Genomic DNA, 14,163 nt, shown 5'->3' on the forward strand with positions numbered 1-14,163 from the left:
CACCTGCTATCTGACAGGGCCACGAGTGTGCACCTGCTATCTGACAGGGCCACGAGTGTGCACCTGCTATCTGGCAGGGCCACGAGTGTGCACCTGCTATCTGACAGGACCACAAATATGCACCTGCTATCTGACAGGGCCACCAGTGTGCACCTGCTATCTGGCAGGGCCACGAGTGTGCACCTGCTATCTGACAGGGCCACGAGTGTGCCTGCTATCTGACAGGGCCATGAGTGTGCACCTGCTATCTGACACCCAAAAACTCCTCCCCAGGGTGGGAAAGGAGCTCAAATGTGCAGGCTACCTCCAGAAAGGGCAAAAGAAAAGTCCCTCCACTTCCATATTTAAAAAAAAAAAAAACTGGCTCCAGATCCTACTTCAATCCTAGCGTCTGTCACTGACTAGTGTGGAAAGAATACTCAGTGTTGGTGGTCGCAGGAATACAGTGTGCAATCTGCAAGGAACTAAACTGGGCATTTTTTAAGTACTTTTTTTAACCCTCTGGCTATTTAGTGTCTGTTTCTGAAAGACAAAAAGGCTGCCAAGTCCCATCTCAGTGTCACACATCAACTGCAATGGACAGAATTTATGGAAAAGCTCGTACTTTGAATTTTAGTGGTATTTGGGCTATTTGCCATTGTCTAAAAGGCTACTTTAAATCCATACAGATAGGAATTAACTTACAGAAGATAGTAATATAAGCAAATTTCTGCCCAGAGGCAAAAAGTTTTGTCTCATGGATATCACTGACCATCATCTTAGGAATACTGATTAATTTGATATCCATGTTAGAGATGACTGAGGCACTCTGACTGGGGAGGGGCTGTGACAGTGTGGTAGTCTATGTTAGAGATGACTGAGGGCTGTGACAGTGATACACTGCATCTTACTGCTAGCAAATCTTTGGCAAGTACTCATTCTGTGTTTCTAAGAACCAGATTTTATCATTTTAATAGCTGCATGGACACACAGATATACTACAGGCACACGTACATACATATTCTACTTATACTTCCATGGGACAATTTTCATCATGTATTTCATTTATTATTTACTTATTTTATTCTACTCATGGTGATTTCAGGAGACAGACCCAATGAACTCCCAGTTCTACAACTGGGAGGCAAAGGTCTGGACACACGCACTGGCCAAGGGCTCACCTGCGCTACAGAGCTGGTATGGGGGTGGGCATTCTATCTACATTCAGCTGGGCTGAGCACTGAGAAGGGCCCACAGATGCAAGGCAGCTACAGAACACTTCCCGAGGGGTCAGGAAGAAGTGAACAAAGCCATTTTGAGGTGGGGAACCTTTAGCATAGAGGGGTCCAGGGAGACACCACAGCCCACAGAAGGCAGAAAAAGTGGCCTGGAAGTAGAAGGACTGAGGGAAGTTTAAGGGAACAACAGTTTGGCTAAAATACAGCAAGAATTGTTTTGGATGAGAACAAAGAGGTAGGAGAGGGAGGGAAACCTGCCTTCTGGCAAAGTCTAGGATTAACTTGGCCATGGTTATTCATTTTGCCACCATTTTGCCAGCTTATTATATTTTCTCAGCTACTTCAGCTCAACCTGCAAACAGGATACTAATCACAAGCCAAGAAACATGAACACTGAATACTAACCAAAAGTGGGAGCCAGAGCTGACAGTGGCTGTGCTAACAAGGCAGGGTGTTCCTCTGGCCAGCTCTCATTTGGGCATATGTGACTTGGGCTCTGAATGGCCATGGAGCCGAGAGAAGTAGATGAGGAGCCGGCAGAGACTGGTTTATAGCAAATGGGTATCAAGTGCAGGTGAAACTGTTTGGTGTTTAGTCTCATTGTAAAAAGGCATCTATTAGGTTCTTGGTGCTCAGTAAAATACTCAGTGCCCATGAATGTAGCACAACCCAGGTGTACCACCCATGAGCATGTACCAACCCTCTAATTCAAGCTCAGAATCTTCCCTTTATTCAAAAGCACCACTGAAATAGAGGGCTGGGTGTGTAAATGCTTAGATTGGCTGGCCATCTTTACCATATGCTGTATGAGAACATTGGCATGCATTGGAGCTGCTCTGCAGGAGCAGTGGGATGTGGGGCCTCTGACCACGCAAGGTTGGGCAGGGAGCAAGGCAGGACAAGGAAAACAACCAAAGCTTGCTTTAACCAGGTTCCAAACTCCAGAACTATATATACAGGGGAGATCACTCCAGCATGGTGTGAGAACAGACTGGTAAGACCAGAAAAGCAAAGAGACTGATGGAAGGCAGTGATAGTCCGGGTCATGCACACAGGGTTTGCTTTCTAGGATGGACGCTTCTGCAACCTGTTTAAGAAGAGCCAAGGGGAAGCTGAAAATAAAGCTGTGTGCTGGGCGCAGTGCTGAAGACTTCTACTCATCCACTGTAATCCTCGCCATAAGATGGAGGCTGGGTGCACTCCTTCTTAGTTTGCAGGCCTCCCATTTCCTCTCCGTAGCCTTGGCCTCCCAGCTCTAGAGCTGCATGCATTCAGACCCCAAAGCACGGCCACACAAGGCTGGATAAGGATTATCATAGTCGTCTTCCCTCCCTTTGGCCATTTCCCTCTTGACTGCATAGTTTCTGTTGAGGTAACATGACAACAGATGACTGTACACAGCATATTTGTAGCACTCCTGTGGTGGGGCCTGAAACTGGGCCCCTCCCCTTAAAGTCTGGGCCCCAGTTCCAAAGGCCTAGCCACACTGCATCATCTTAACAGCTCAAGGCCCAGACTCTGGGACGCAGCTCACATTTTATTTTTAGCCCATGGTGACTTCTCTTTCTTGGCTTGCAGTGTGGCTCTGCTTCTTGTATTATCGTGGCTATATTTTACACATCATTGTGCTCACGTGGTGTAGCAGGAGACAGGAAAGGAAGGCCTTATTCCTCCTCATCTTAGCCTGCCACTTGCCCAAAGGTTTAAAACACAGTTTGTGAAGATAGTGTCCGGGTTCTGTCTCTCTCCTGGAGTCATGGTCAGAGTTCAAACATGCAGCATATCTGAGAAGAAAGGAACACACCCCTGGAGGGCTGGGCCAGGATGGAGCAGGCACTAAGAAGGTGTGGGGCTCATGAGAGAGGTTTGGCCTAGGAGGACACTGTGACAGTTGAAGTCCTCCAAGTTGGTATGCATGCTCATCAAGGAAAGAAACATCAAGGCGAGGACCAAGATCAGAACCTTACAGAACCTCCACATCCACGGTCACAAAAGAAGTCAGCTGTCAGAAGAGTGGAAGAGCTAACCTGAGGAAAAAGGCTTCCAGGAGGTAGAAGCTATAGCACTGGCAGGCACAGGAGGGTGAAACGACAGCTTCCCCATCGACAGTACACAACTTTTGAGGAACAGTTCCAGGCTGGCTCCTACTCATTGACAGAAGTAGTGGTCAGGGGCTTCTACCACTGCCTTCCCTGGCCTTTCATCTCCCCATCTGCCTCCTCTGGATCACCTTCCCCCGAGACCAAGGCTCAGAGTCTTCTGAGGCTGGAGGAAGCCTGCGCCTCCAGCCTCCTCTATTGTGCCACAGCAGAGTAGCCAGTGGTGCTGCTGAAGACACAGGGAGCATCAGCGCTTCCTGGACAAACGGGCCTCAGATCTAAAGCATAGGAATGCCACAAATCCGCCAGCCTTGGGTCTGTTCTCGCACTGGATCTTGGAAACTCAGAACGCTGACCTTATATGGTGCCTTTCCAGGTCCCACCCAGCAGAGCAGGCCACTGCCCATCAGTGGTGCTCTCCATGCCAAGGGCTTCAGTTTTCAGTTTGCTGCTGCATGTAAGTCAAACTCTGGACCAATTCAGTAGGAAAGAGAGGGTTACTCTGGGCACATGCACGGGGCAAGCAGACCACACATGTGGCATGTGGAACCTAATAGATAGTCAACTGCCCTACAATTCACAAATTCCATAGCCTAGATATCTCAATAACAAGCTAGCCTCTTCCAAGATTATTCTGGTTACAAAGAAATCTTGGCAGCTTACCAGTTGCTAGGGTTCAAACTGAGGGATTCCCCCTTTCCTCCCCTTTCCTCCCCACTCAGCAATCTAGTCACAGGGACTCCTGGAGGCCTCTCCTCAGAACAATGCATCACTCTATTCTCTGATCTCCACTTAAATCCTGGACTCTACTCTCACCTACTCATGGGGCCCCTGGTTTCTAGTCTTGGTCTCCATTTCTCCTGATTTGTTTTCTATACATTAGTGCAGTGATTAAAATCATGAAAAACAACACTAAACAAAATTATGGCCATCTTCCGTTCAAAGCCCTTCTGTACACTTAGAATGGTACCCTCTGTCCCAGGCTGAGCCCAGCCACACTGACCTGCTGGTCCCTTAGTGACCAAAGCTCTTCTCCCTACACATCTGGGCACCAGCTATCCCCACCCCTCACCCTCTGTAACAGCTCCTGCTCTCATCATTCGAGCCTTGGCATGAAGGGCACGCTGGGGAGGGCTCACACAGAAGCTGCCCTCCTCCGTCCACACCTGCAGTGTGGTGTGATGCTTCCACTCCTGAAGCACTGATCCCTGCTCATTACTTATGCATTCAGCCAACATTCCTTGATCACTCTGTGCAGCCAGGGAAGCACGTGTTAATTTCCAAGAACAGTATGCATTGCAGATTATAGGAAAGCCATGAGTTCAAGGCCTCGGCCCTGGAGGCTGGCAAGGAGCACACATTCTATAGGTATCTGTAAGATGAGAGATCCAAAGGGACATCTGCTCTGGAAACCAGAACTGGCTGGTAAAGTTTCTTGCTTAGGCTTCACGGCTTTGAGAAGGCAATCTTCCACAGCGGCCCCACCTCTGGAGTAAATAACTCAGTGCTTGTGGTTTTTCCAGGCCAACCATGATTCTCTCACCCACTTATGGATCCAGTCACCATTTATTCAGATCCTACTGTGTGCAGGCCTGTGTTCAGTCAGTTCTGGCCACAGGCAGGCTCACTGGCTACCCTGATCAGTACTAAAGGTCACTTAGAGTTTAGCCAGGTAACAGGCCTCCTCCCCTCCCATGCCTGGACACTGCCACTTTTGATATAGGTCTCCCAGATAGACAGGGCTTCAAAGCACACCAAAGGACAATATTCAGAGGCAAAGCATTCTCAGTTGGCCCAGTCACGTGCAGTGAATCAGCCACATTTCTCATCCCCACTTTCTAAAGAGGGTACAGCCCCACCTGCACTGGCCTTCCACCATCACAAGGGCACACATGGTGGGCAACCAGATGATAAGATCCCACAGGACCAGGCTATGTCCCATTGGTACTGGCACTTACCTGCTCTGAGATCTGGCTACCATACCTGTTAGAACTCAGTTTCTTCTTTTGTATAACAAGAACTATGAAAGCACTAGACACTTGGGCTGTTGGAACCCCTTGCCCCTGCCTGTCCTGTGGGCCCATAAAGTCTCAGGGTTCCTAGCTCAAGGAACACAAGAAAGAAGAAGCAAGATTTCTATGGCCAATCTCATCACCAGACATTAATGGCAAAAGAATACAATTAAGAATATAAGTTGCGGGGCGGTGGTGGCGCACGCCTATAATCCCAGCACTCTGAGAGGCAGAGGCAGGTGGATTTCTGAGTTCAAGGCCAGCCTGGTCTACAGAGAGAGTTCCAGGACAGCCAGGAATACACAGAGAAACCCTGTGTCTCCAAAAAACAAACAAACAAAAAGAATACAGTACTTCAGACAGTGCGTGCTGGCTGGTCCCAGAGAGAAGAATGTAAGAGGAGGTAGATGGGATGGCAGAGAACATGGTTGCTCTACCACCTGCAGTGATAGAAGGTCATCCTTCCCACAGGGCCTGGGGACAACAGCAAGATGGGGAAGAGGATGGCTTTGGTCCCCATTATTCAGCCTCTGTACTGAGGCTGAGCTTGTATTAACAAGGCAGCTGGGCGGCAGGGAGCAGACCTAGATCAAGGCTCGATAGTAGCTTAGATCCTCCCTGCCGCAGTGACTTGGAATCCTGAGGCCATAACCCACACAGCGAGCACAGTCCCCTTTCCCTGACACTTCTATTCCCTAGAATGTTGTGTCTTTCACCTTCTGCCTTGGCAAGTGGCCTTCTGCAGCCAGGGAAGCAGCCTGGCCAGCAGCTCTTGGACACAGTAGGAAAGGTTTTTAGGAAAAGAGAGGTGACTACGTCCCCCAGGCCTCCTGATTATTGGTAGGATAGAGACACAGCACCCTGCACTCTGTCAGCCGCATGCCCACAGGTGGCAAACAGCAGCCCTGTGTGAATACTTGGTCCAGGCTCCTCCAGACACTGTAGGGGTTCACTTTCATTACAGTATAGACCCAAAACTGCAGTGCAGGGCCAGCCCAGTGAGCTAAAATTGACAGACTGCACAGTCCTAATGCTACTCTGACCGGACACTGTCCACAACCCCAGCAGCAACCAGAACCCTCTGGGTTCACTAAAGCCTCACTGAGGGTCCTGCTTGTCCCTGGGTAGATCAGTCTTCTGAATGAGCTGAATACAGATCCAGCTGCTCCTATCATTTTACTCATGTGGCCTTCCCCCAGGAGGTCCCACAAGTCACAGCATTGCACAGTAAGGTCTACACACACAAGGAGAGTCAAAGCTCAGCCCTCTATGACTCCCAGCAGCCCAATAAACAGTAAGTATCTTGACCATGGAAGAGTTATTTGAAAAAGAATCTCCAAAAACTCCTGAAAGAAGCCTCCCTGTTCAGATGGCCTTAGAATAGCAAGGCTGGCAGTAACTACAGATGTAGCTTCCACATTTGCTCTCACCTCCAAAACCATTGCTCATCTGCAATTCACCCAGAAGGCCAGATGCAAACAGCTGCTCCGGTGGAGACTGGGTCAACTGCTTGGTACCCTCCCTTCTCTCTTTCAGCCTTAGATGGTCCCTAAGACAACCCTAAGGTCCCCTAGGACCTCACAAAGCACTGATGGAAACCCATTCCTCCAAGACAACTGTCCAGAGCAGAGATGAGAAAGGAGGCCCAGACTCTGAACGGCATATGAACAAAACTCTAGCTTCCAGACTCCAGGCTGACACTTCTCACATCCGTCTACTGCAGCCAGGCATCCTGCACCTACAAGAAGCAAGGCTCATTTCAGATTGCCTACAGCATTATTTTTATGCATCTTAAAGGCTCCTGACCCAGCAAATAGGAAACAGTCCAACCCAAGGCTGGCAGAGAGAAGGTAGGAAATGAGTTGAAGAAACATGTCTAGCAATTCTATAGAGTTCTGTCGGTCCCTGGGACATAAACAAGTCTTGAAAGGCCTGGGCCGTGCCCCTGTGAGAGACTTTGGACCAGGCTGACCAGGAGGTAAAAGCTAATTGGGCTATGGAAATAGTGATTGCTTCCCCCACATCAGGCCCTGTGCCAGCTAAGGAGGATAAAGAGGTCTGAGATATTTTTAAAGTATTTCTGCAAGCACGAAAACTTTCCTACAGACTCAATTATATAACTATCAGACTCCACCTCTGAGCTGAAATTATCCAAGGCCTCAGGATGGAAAAAAAAAGGAAAAAAATTTTTTTTTCCTATATGAGGGTCATAGGTTTCTCCAGAGAACTCTGAACTACATGGCCAGTGACCCAGGGCAGCTGCAAGCCATCAATCCCTAGACCTTCTCAAGGGCAGTTTGGAACTTGCCAGAGATGAAAAACTGGCCAAGCCAAGAGCAGAAGTCATATGCCGAGCCCAGCCAGTATAGACGATGTCGACAGGTCCAGGAATATCTGTCAAGGGCTTCCTAACCCAGCCACAACAGCACCTTCCCCATTCCCTGGACTCAAATGGGGCTGGGATCACTGATTCTATGGGGATGTCCAGAGAATACTTCTTTAGTTCCCAATGATTGTCCTGCCCTTAGCAAAGCATACAACTAAGTGAGAAAAAGCCTGGGTTTAAGCCATGTAGACATTCAGCAAGAACAGGACGGCCAAAATTAAAGGGAAAGGCCAAGGGAGGTTAACTTACAGCCCAGGTTTTTGTCAGCCTGAAGATGGGAGCACTTTGTAATGCTGACACCACAGACATGAGAGAATGAAGGTTGTTGAGTTCTAGGAGTTTCTGGGGGAAAAAAAGAGATATGGAATACATTATTTTGCTGCCATAGACAACAGAACAAAAACATGCTTGAGTGCTGCCAAATGTTGTCATAATTATGCAATTCAGTTGCACTTAAAATATCTCACATAGAAAATATAGCGTAGGAAGTTCATAGGAAACAGATGCTCATTTCCTCCCATTTTTCCAGAAGGTGCATCTCCAGTTTTTATAATCTGACTTGTTTGACTGCTGCTGGACAGAAGCATAGCTTGAGACCAGATAATCCCTCTCTGTTTTCTACAGCTGACTCTGAATCTCCCTCAACAGGCTCCTGTGCCAAGACCCCAGTGTGCCAACAGCATTGGCAGCTTATACAGTGAATACCTTAACCCTGGATTGGAGAGGGGCCAGGGAAGGTGTTATCAATCTGTATAATGGCTCTTATCCGGGAAGGCAATGCTGGGGGTTCCCAGGCCCTTGACCATGTGCATTTGAACCAGACCCCAAATGAGTGAGGACACATAGTGTCACTTGAGTCTCAGTCAAGTTCTCAACCATAGAGGGCCACAGACTGAGACACAGCAGAGTCAGGGCATAAAAAAGTAATTTTTCCATTCTTGCTTTTAGACTGAAGAATTCTTGCTCATGGGTTAGGGCCCATTTCTCACTTTTTGTGGGTGCTGAAGCCTGGCCTAGCAAGGAAGCTCTACGGCCCAACCCTGCTCCTTCTACTTACACTTCCCCTGGCAAGTTACCCAGGCCTTCTGCGTGTGCTTCAGTGTCCTCAGAGCTAGGCTGAGCTCGGCGACTGCAGTATCTGTGCCACCTGAGAGGCAACATATCTTTGTCTCCTCTCCCGGAGGCTCATTCCCACTCCCTCACTACTTGTCCTGGGCACTGTCAGCCTCAGGCAGCCATCCCTATACCATGTCTTTCCTAAACATGTTCTCAAATGTCTGTGTTGACATGTCTATCCTCTGGAAGCATGGATAAAGTATTATCTATCATCCTGCACTTACACCTTGCACAAAACCCAGCTCAGTAGGCAAGATAAAGAAATAAAAGCCTTTGGGCCTGGCCCCCAGTTCTGCTTCTACCTGGAAACATGGCCCTGACCAGATGAAATCAGTGCTTCATTTAGCCATCTGTAACACTCTCTGATTGTTCCCTGTGTGTAAGAATAGATGTTCCCAGGGAGGTTTCTGTTGAGCATCTGACTTGCAGTGCCTGCCACAGACTCTCCTCCCAGAGTGGCAAAGCCTCTACAGCATTATCCAACCTGTTCCTTTCTCTTTTAAAGATTGGAAAACCAACACTCAGAGAGGGATGGAACCTACCCAGGGCACAGCCAACATGAGAACCATCCATAAGGGAGAAAGCTGAGATTAAGGAGGGGCCAATGTGGGCTCCGTGGGTGGAAACATTGCTCATTTCCAGAAAGAAGCCCATGAGGGCTGAAGTGTGTGTGACATCCTCTTCTGACCCAGCCATAAGCAGCACAAAACCAGCACCAAGTGTTTCCAGGGAATCGGGGACAGTGACCTCTGTCCCTGCCAGTTAGACTGTTACCCTTAACCTTCTGGGAATGGGGGGTAGAGGTCAGCAACTTGGCTGAGGGTACATATAGTAGAGAATCCTGTTCTGCTGGCTGGAAGCCTCAGCATGGACCAGTCATCTCTCCTCCTTGCCCCTTCTTACTGTGTGAATGGGATGACACCCTGTGATACAGTGATGTCCGCCACCTTGGCACAGCAGCTGCCACAGAGGGCAGCACCGAGGGGCCTGAGCCCAGGGCAGTCTTGGTCTAGGATCCTGGTGGTAAAAAGAAGTTGTGAACCGGGTAGAGCAATGCCAACAAGGAAACTCTGGCAGACCCACAGAGTGGGAGCAGAGGACTGTTACTAAGTATGACAGTGGTCCAGGAGAGCCACAGCATGACAGCCTGACAGGCAGAGATGAGAAGGGAGGAGGGGAAGGAGAGCCTGACTTGAAGAATGGACAGAGCCAATCCAAACAGAGGCAACATTGTCAAATGATCCAGGTCTTATCTCAGAATGGGTGTAGGATATGACTGTGCAGAACATGCCTAGGTCAAAGGCATTGGGCCTAACAATAAGACATCAGCCCCCAACACTGGGAAACCCAAAGGGGAATAGATGAATGCCAGGGAACCACTGGGCCACAAGCAGAGACCAGAAGTCTAAGTAAGGGGAGTAACTGGCCATAGAATTATGGGATGAGAAGGGCCATATTTCTAAGGCTCACACAAGGCACCAGCAGAAAGGTGGATCTCATAGCTGGCTCTGCCGAGGGAGGTCAGGCCACAGCCTCCCACCCATAGTAGGTACCCTGTCAAGGCAAAACGTCTGCCAAAGTTCTGAGGAAACACATTTTGAGAAATAAATAAACAGCTTACCATGCCGGGTGGTGGTGGCATACGCCTGTAATCCCAGCACTCTGGGAGGCAGAGGCAGGTGGATTTCTGAGTTCAAGGCCAGCCTGGTCTACAGAGTGAGCTCCAGGACAGCCAGGGCTATACAGAGAAACCCTGTCTCGAAAAAGCCAAATACAGAAAACAAAAAACAAAAAAATAAAACAAAAAAACCAAAAAAAAAAAAAAAAAGGAAAAAAAGAAGCAGAAGTAATAAACAGCTTACCTTGGCTATTTTCACAAAATGGCTCAGGATTTCTGCCCTTATTTTTAAAGTCTGTGCTGTTAGAATTTCTCGTACAACCCAAAAACTGACCTGCAGAAGTAAACACACACACACCAGAGAAGTGATTAGATGCCAGACTTTCATAAAAGAGACTGCTCATATGACCCTTTGCCCATCATCACTGTAGGATTTCCACGAAGTCAGGCAGCTTTGAGAGTATGGCCTAAAGTCACACAAAGTAGACAGTTCCAGGTGGCACCTAATCCCAGATGGGCCCCATCCTCCTGCCCCGCCTCTCCTTAACATGGAGAGCAGTGCTGAGCTCCACTATACAGGTCAGTGTCTCTGCAGCTGCCTCAGAAAAGAGAGATGTGACACAGCTTTGGCTCTGCTCAGAAGGATCCAGATGTGCGGAGAAGATGGAATGAAGAATAGATGAACAGATAAAGAATAAATGGATGTTCAGGCAAAGGGAACTGTCTACTTACTATACCTTTTTCAGAAATCCACACCCAGCCAATCCCAACACAAGGAGGATCTGCTGATATTTGCACAGTTGCAACAAACTTCACTTTGGTTTTTGTCTGTTTGGTTTTTGGCTTTTGGTTGTTCAAAACAGGGTTTCTCTGTGTAACCCTGGTTATCCTGGAACTCTTAGTAGAACAGGCTGGCCTAGAACTCAGAGATCCACCTGCCTCTGCCTTCAGCGTAATGGGATTAAAGGTGTGCACTACCACTGCCTAGCTCGAAGTTCACTTTCTAAAAAAGGTTTGTCATTGATAAAAGATGCAAAGTTTCACCAGGCCTGAGGGGTGTGGATCTTCTGGAGGTGGAATAGGCCAACCATGAAGGTATCTGGCTGGCCTCTCAAACCAACAAATCCTGGGCCTTAAGTCTATTAGTGGCAACATAAAAGTTATCTATCAACATGAGGCTGACTCACAGCACAAGGAAAATCAGAAAGTGCCCAGCCAAAGAATGCTGGGAAGTACTTAGTGCTTCTCAGTTATGCCTTATTAGCATCAGGACAGTGGAACCCGTGAGTACCAGGACAGCTTGGTGGAAAAATGGGATGTGCAGACAGCAGGTACATGGTGAGAAAGAAGGTGAGATGTGGAAGCACCTAACTTGACAAGGAAAGAGAGTAAAGGACAGCCTGACATTAAAAAAGACACTTGCTGTGCAGAACCCACCTTCTGACTGAACTACTGCTGCTTTACAAAGGAAAGCAAGAGATACTAAGAATCAGTAGTTGGAAGTTTACATAAAGCAGGAACATCACAGAAACGCTGCCTTGGTATAATTAGCCATGGCTGCCTGCAAGATACGCCTAGGTTTCCACAGAATCATTTTTTCCAAGGAATTGTCAAAATTAAGTTCAGATTTCAAATGTTTACCAGTTGTTTCTGAAAATAGTTATTCTGGGCACCAAACAGAAGCTTGTAAAACTTATACTTAATATGTGCAGATTCTATACCACATAATCTCAAGTATGATAATTTATATGTGTAATTCAATAGATTCTTGTATGGCAAACCTCACCCGTTTTTCCTGGCATGGTTCTGGAAGGGACCGAGCAGATTAGGGACCCACATACACAGTGTGCAGATGTCCTTAGGCTATTGCAATTCAGCAGAGTTGCATGATGTCCTACTATGTGCAGGGATGCAGGCACTATAAGTCCCTATCTGGCCTGCCATGGAAGAAATCAAAGTAGACTGAGCCCTACACACCTCTGAGCTGGAAGGTAGTTGTAGCAACTTTTGTGCACATACATGTATTACCCATGTATACATTCATGGTTATATTTCTCAATATAAACTTATTTTGGGGAGGTTATTTGACAGTGTTTCTCTTTGTGTAGCCCTAGCTGTTGTGGAACTCACTTTGTAGACCTGGCTTGCCTTGAACTCAGAGATCCACTTGCCTCTGCCTCTGAAGTGTACGGATTAAAGGCACATACCACCAACCACCTGACTGTATCTTTAACTAAAACTCACATGAATGCATACTGTTGTTCACAGCTCTAAGCCATTAGGTCATGGAGTGTTGCATTTTAACTTGTCTGCCTGTAATTCCCATAGCACAGAGAGAAACCAGTTCCCAGGCCCTGCCATCCACACCTCAGCTGTCCAATTCCTGCACATGTCCTTCAGCACTATTTCAGACTTCTTATCCAGCTTCAAGAGCAAGATATATACTCCTATACAGTTCCATCTTCAAAATCACATCCCATGTGACTCCAGAGGGAACTCAGATCAGCAAACACTGCCCTCCACAAAGAAGTCACCTCACAGTTTTATAAGTGTGAGCTTTTGTTTTGCATCAAATCTAGGAGCCCTCCATCTTTAAGTTGAAATTTCTAGGGTGAGTGTGTTGGGGTCTTGGTTCTATAATGTTCTGTGGGTTGTCCTAAAGACACTGTCATATATCTACCATTACATATATGGAATTATCTCATCCTCTTAAACACACAAATCTGGACTGAAAGTGCTGTTCACTGGTAAAGCTTTTGCTTAGCAAGCAAAAGAATTCAATCCCTGGCACTGCAAAGAAAAAACTGCCAACAAACTCCTTTGTGCTCCACCTACTCAGACCTCGCTCCTTCTCAACCATTTGACAACTATGGATCTAGTCTCTACAGTTTTATCTTTTCCAGAGGGTCAAAGAAAGAAAAGAGAAAGCAATAGGGAGCCTTCTACACTGGCTTTCACCTTGATAAGTACCCCGTGTCTACATAACACCAGCTCATTCTACTTAAGTAAAAGCTATCCCTTGTATTTGCACGCCCCCATGGAAAGACATCTCAGATCCTTCATCTCTGACAACTATTAACAAGCTTCCATGAACACTGCTGTGTTACACTTGTTCACACTGTGTGTGTGTGCCCCAGGTCCTCTGCAGCCTTACTGTGATTCAGTCACAGTGGAGCTATGGCTGTCCCGTGTCCCAGTGATGAAGGACCCCGAGCATCTTCCCATGCTCTTGCTGTGGCCGGTGTCCCCTCCTCCTCAGTGATGCTGGTGAGTCTTTAAACCATATTTTTTCAAACAGATGCATTGCACACATGGTTCCTGGTGTGTGTTTGTCTTCATGATTTCTTTTAACCATGTCTTTTCCACAATAAGAAAATCTTAAAGTCTTTTGTATTTTTAATAAATTTTTTATTGAATATATTCTTCATTTACATTTCAAGTGCTAAAACTTTTCAATTTCCCCCTCCCCAAAAACCCCCAACCCCTCCTCTAATCTCCTGCCTCCCAGTATATGCTCCTTCACCCGGCCCACTCCCACCTCCCCCACCGCCTCGATTTCCCTATGCTGGGGCATCTATTGAGCCTTCACAGGATCAAGGGTCTCTCCTCCCACTAATGCCCCACTTTTGGCTGGAACCATGTGTACCCCTTGGTTGATGGTTTAGTTCCTGGGAGTCCTGGAGTGTCTGGGTGGCCGACATCATTGCTCTTCCCA

The 14,163-nt window shown here is 47.5% G+C and overlaps 1 protein-coding gene across 5 annotated transcripts in view; it reads right to left on the bottom strand.

Moving 5' to 3' along the window:
- Ralgps1 (Ral GEF with PH domain and SH3 binding motif 1) overlaps positions 1-14,163 on the bottom strand; it is a 237,172-nt gene that overhangs the window by 126,853 nt on the left and 96,156 nt on the right. For all 5 annotated transcript variants that reach the window (XM_052182232.1, XM_052182231.1, XM_052182229.1 and 2 more), the window contains 2 exons: positions 10,693-10,782; positions 7,964-8,056 (listed from right to left, as the gene is read on the bottom strand). In XM_052182232.1, coding sequence (XP_052038192.1) covers positions 7,964-8,056; positions 10,693-10,782 — 183 coding nt within the window. The remainder of the gene's footprint in view (positions 1-7,963; positions 8,057-10,692; positions 10,783-14,163) is intronic.

The sequence above is a fragment of the Apodemus sylvaticus genome, chromosome 5 (assembly GCF_947179515.1).
Source record: "Apodemus sylvaticus chromosome 5, mApoSyl1.1, whole genome shotgun sequence".
Taxonomy (NCBI): Eukaryota; Metazoa; Chordata; class Mammalia; order Rodentia; family Muridae; genus Apodemus; species Apodemus sylvaticus.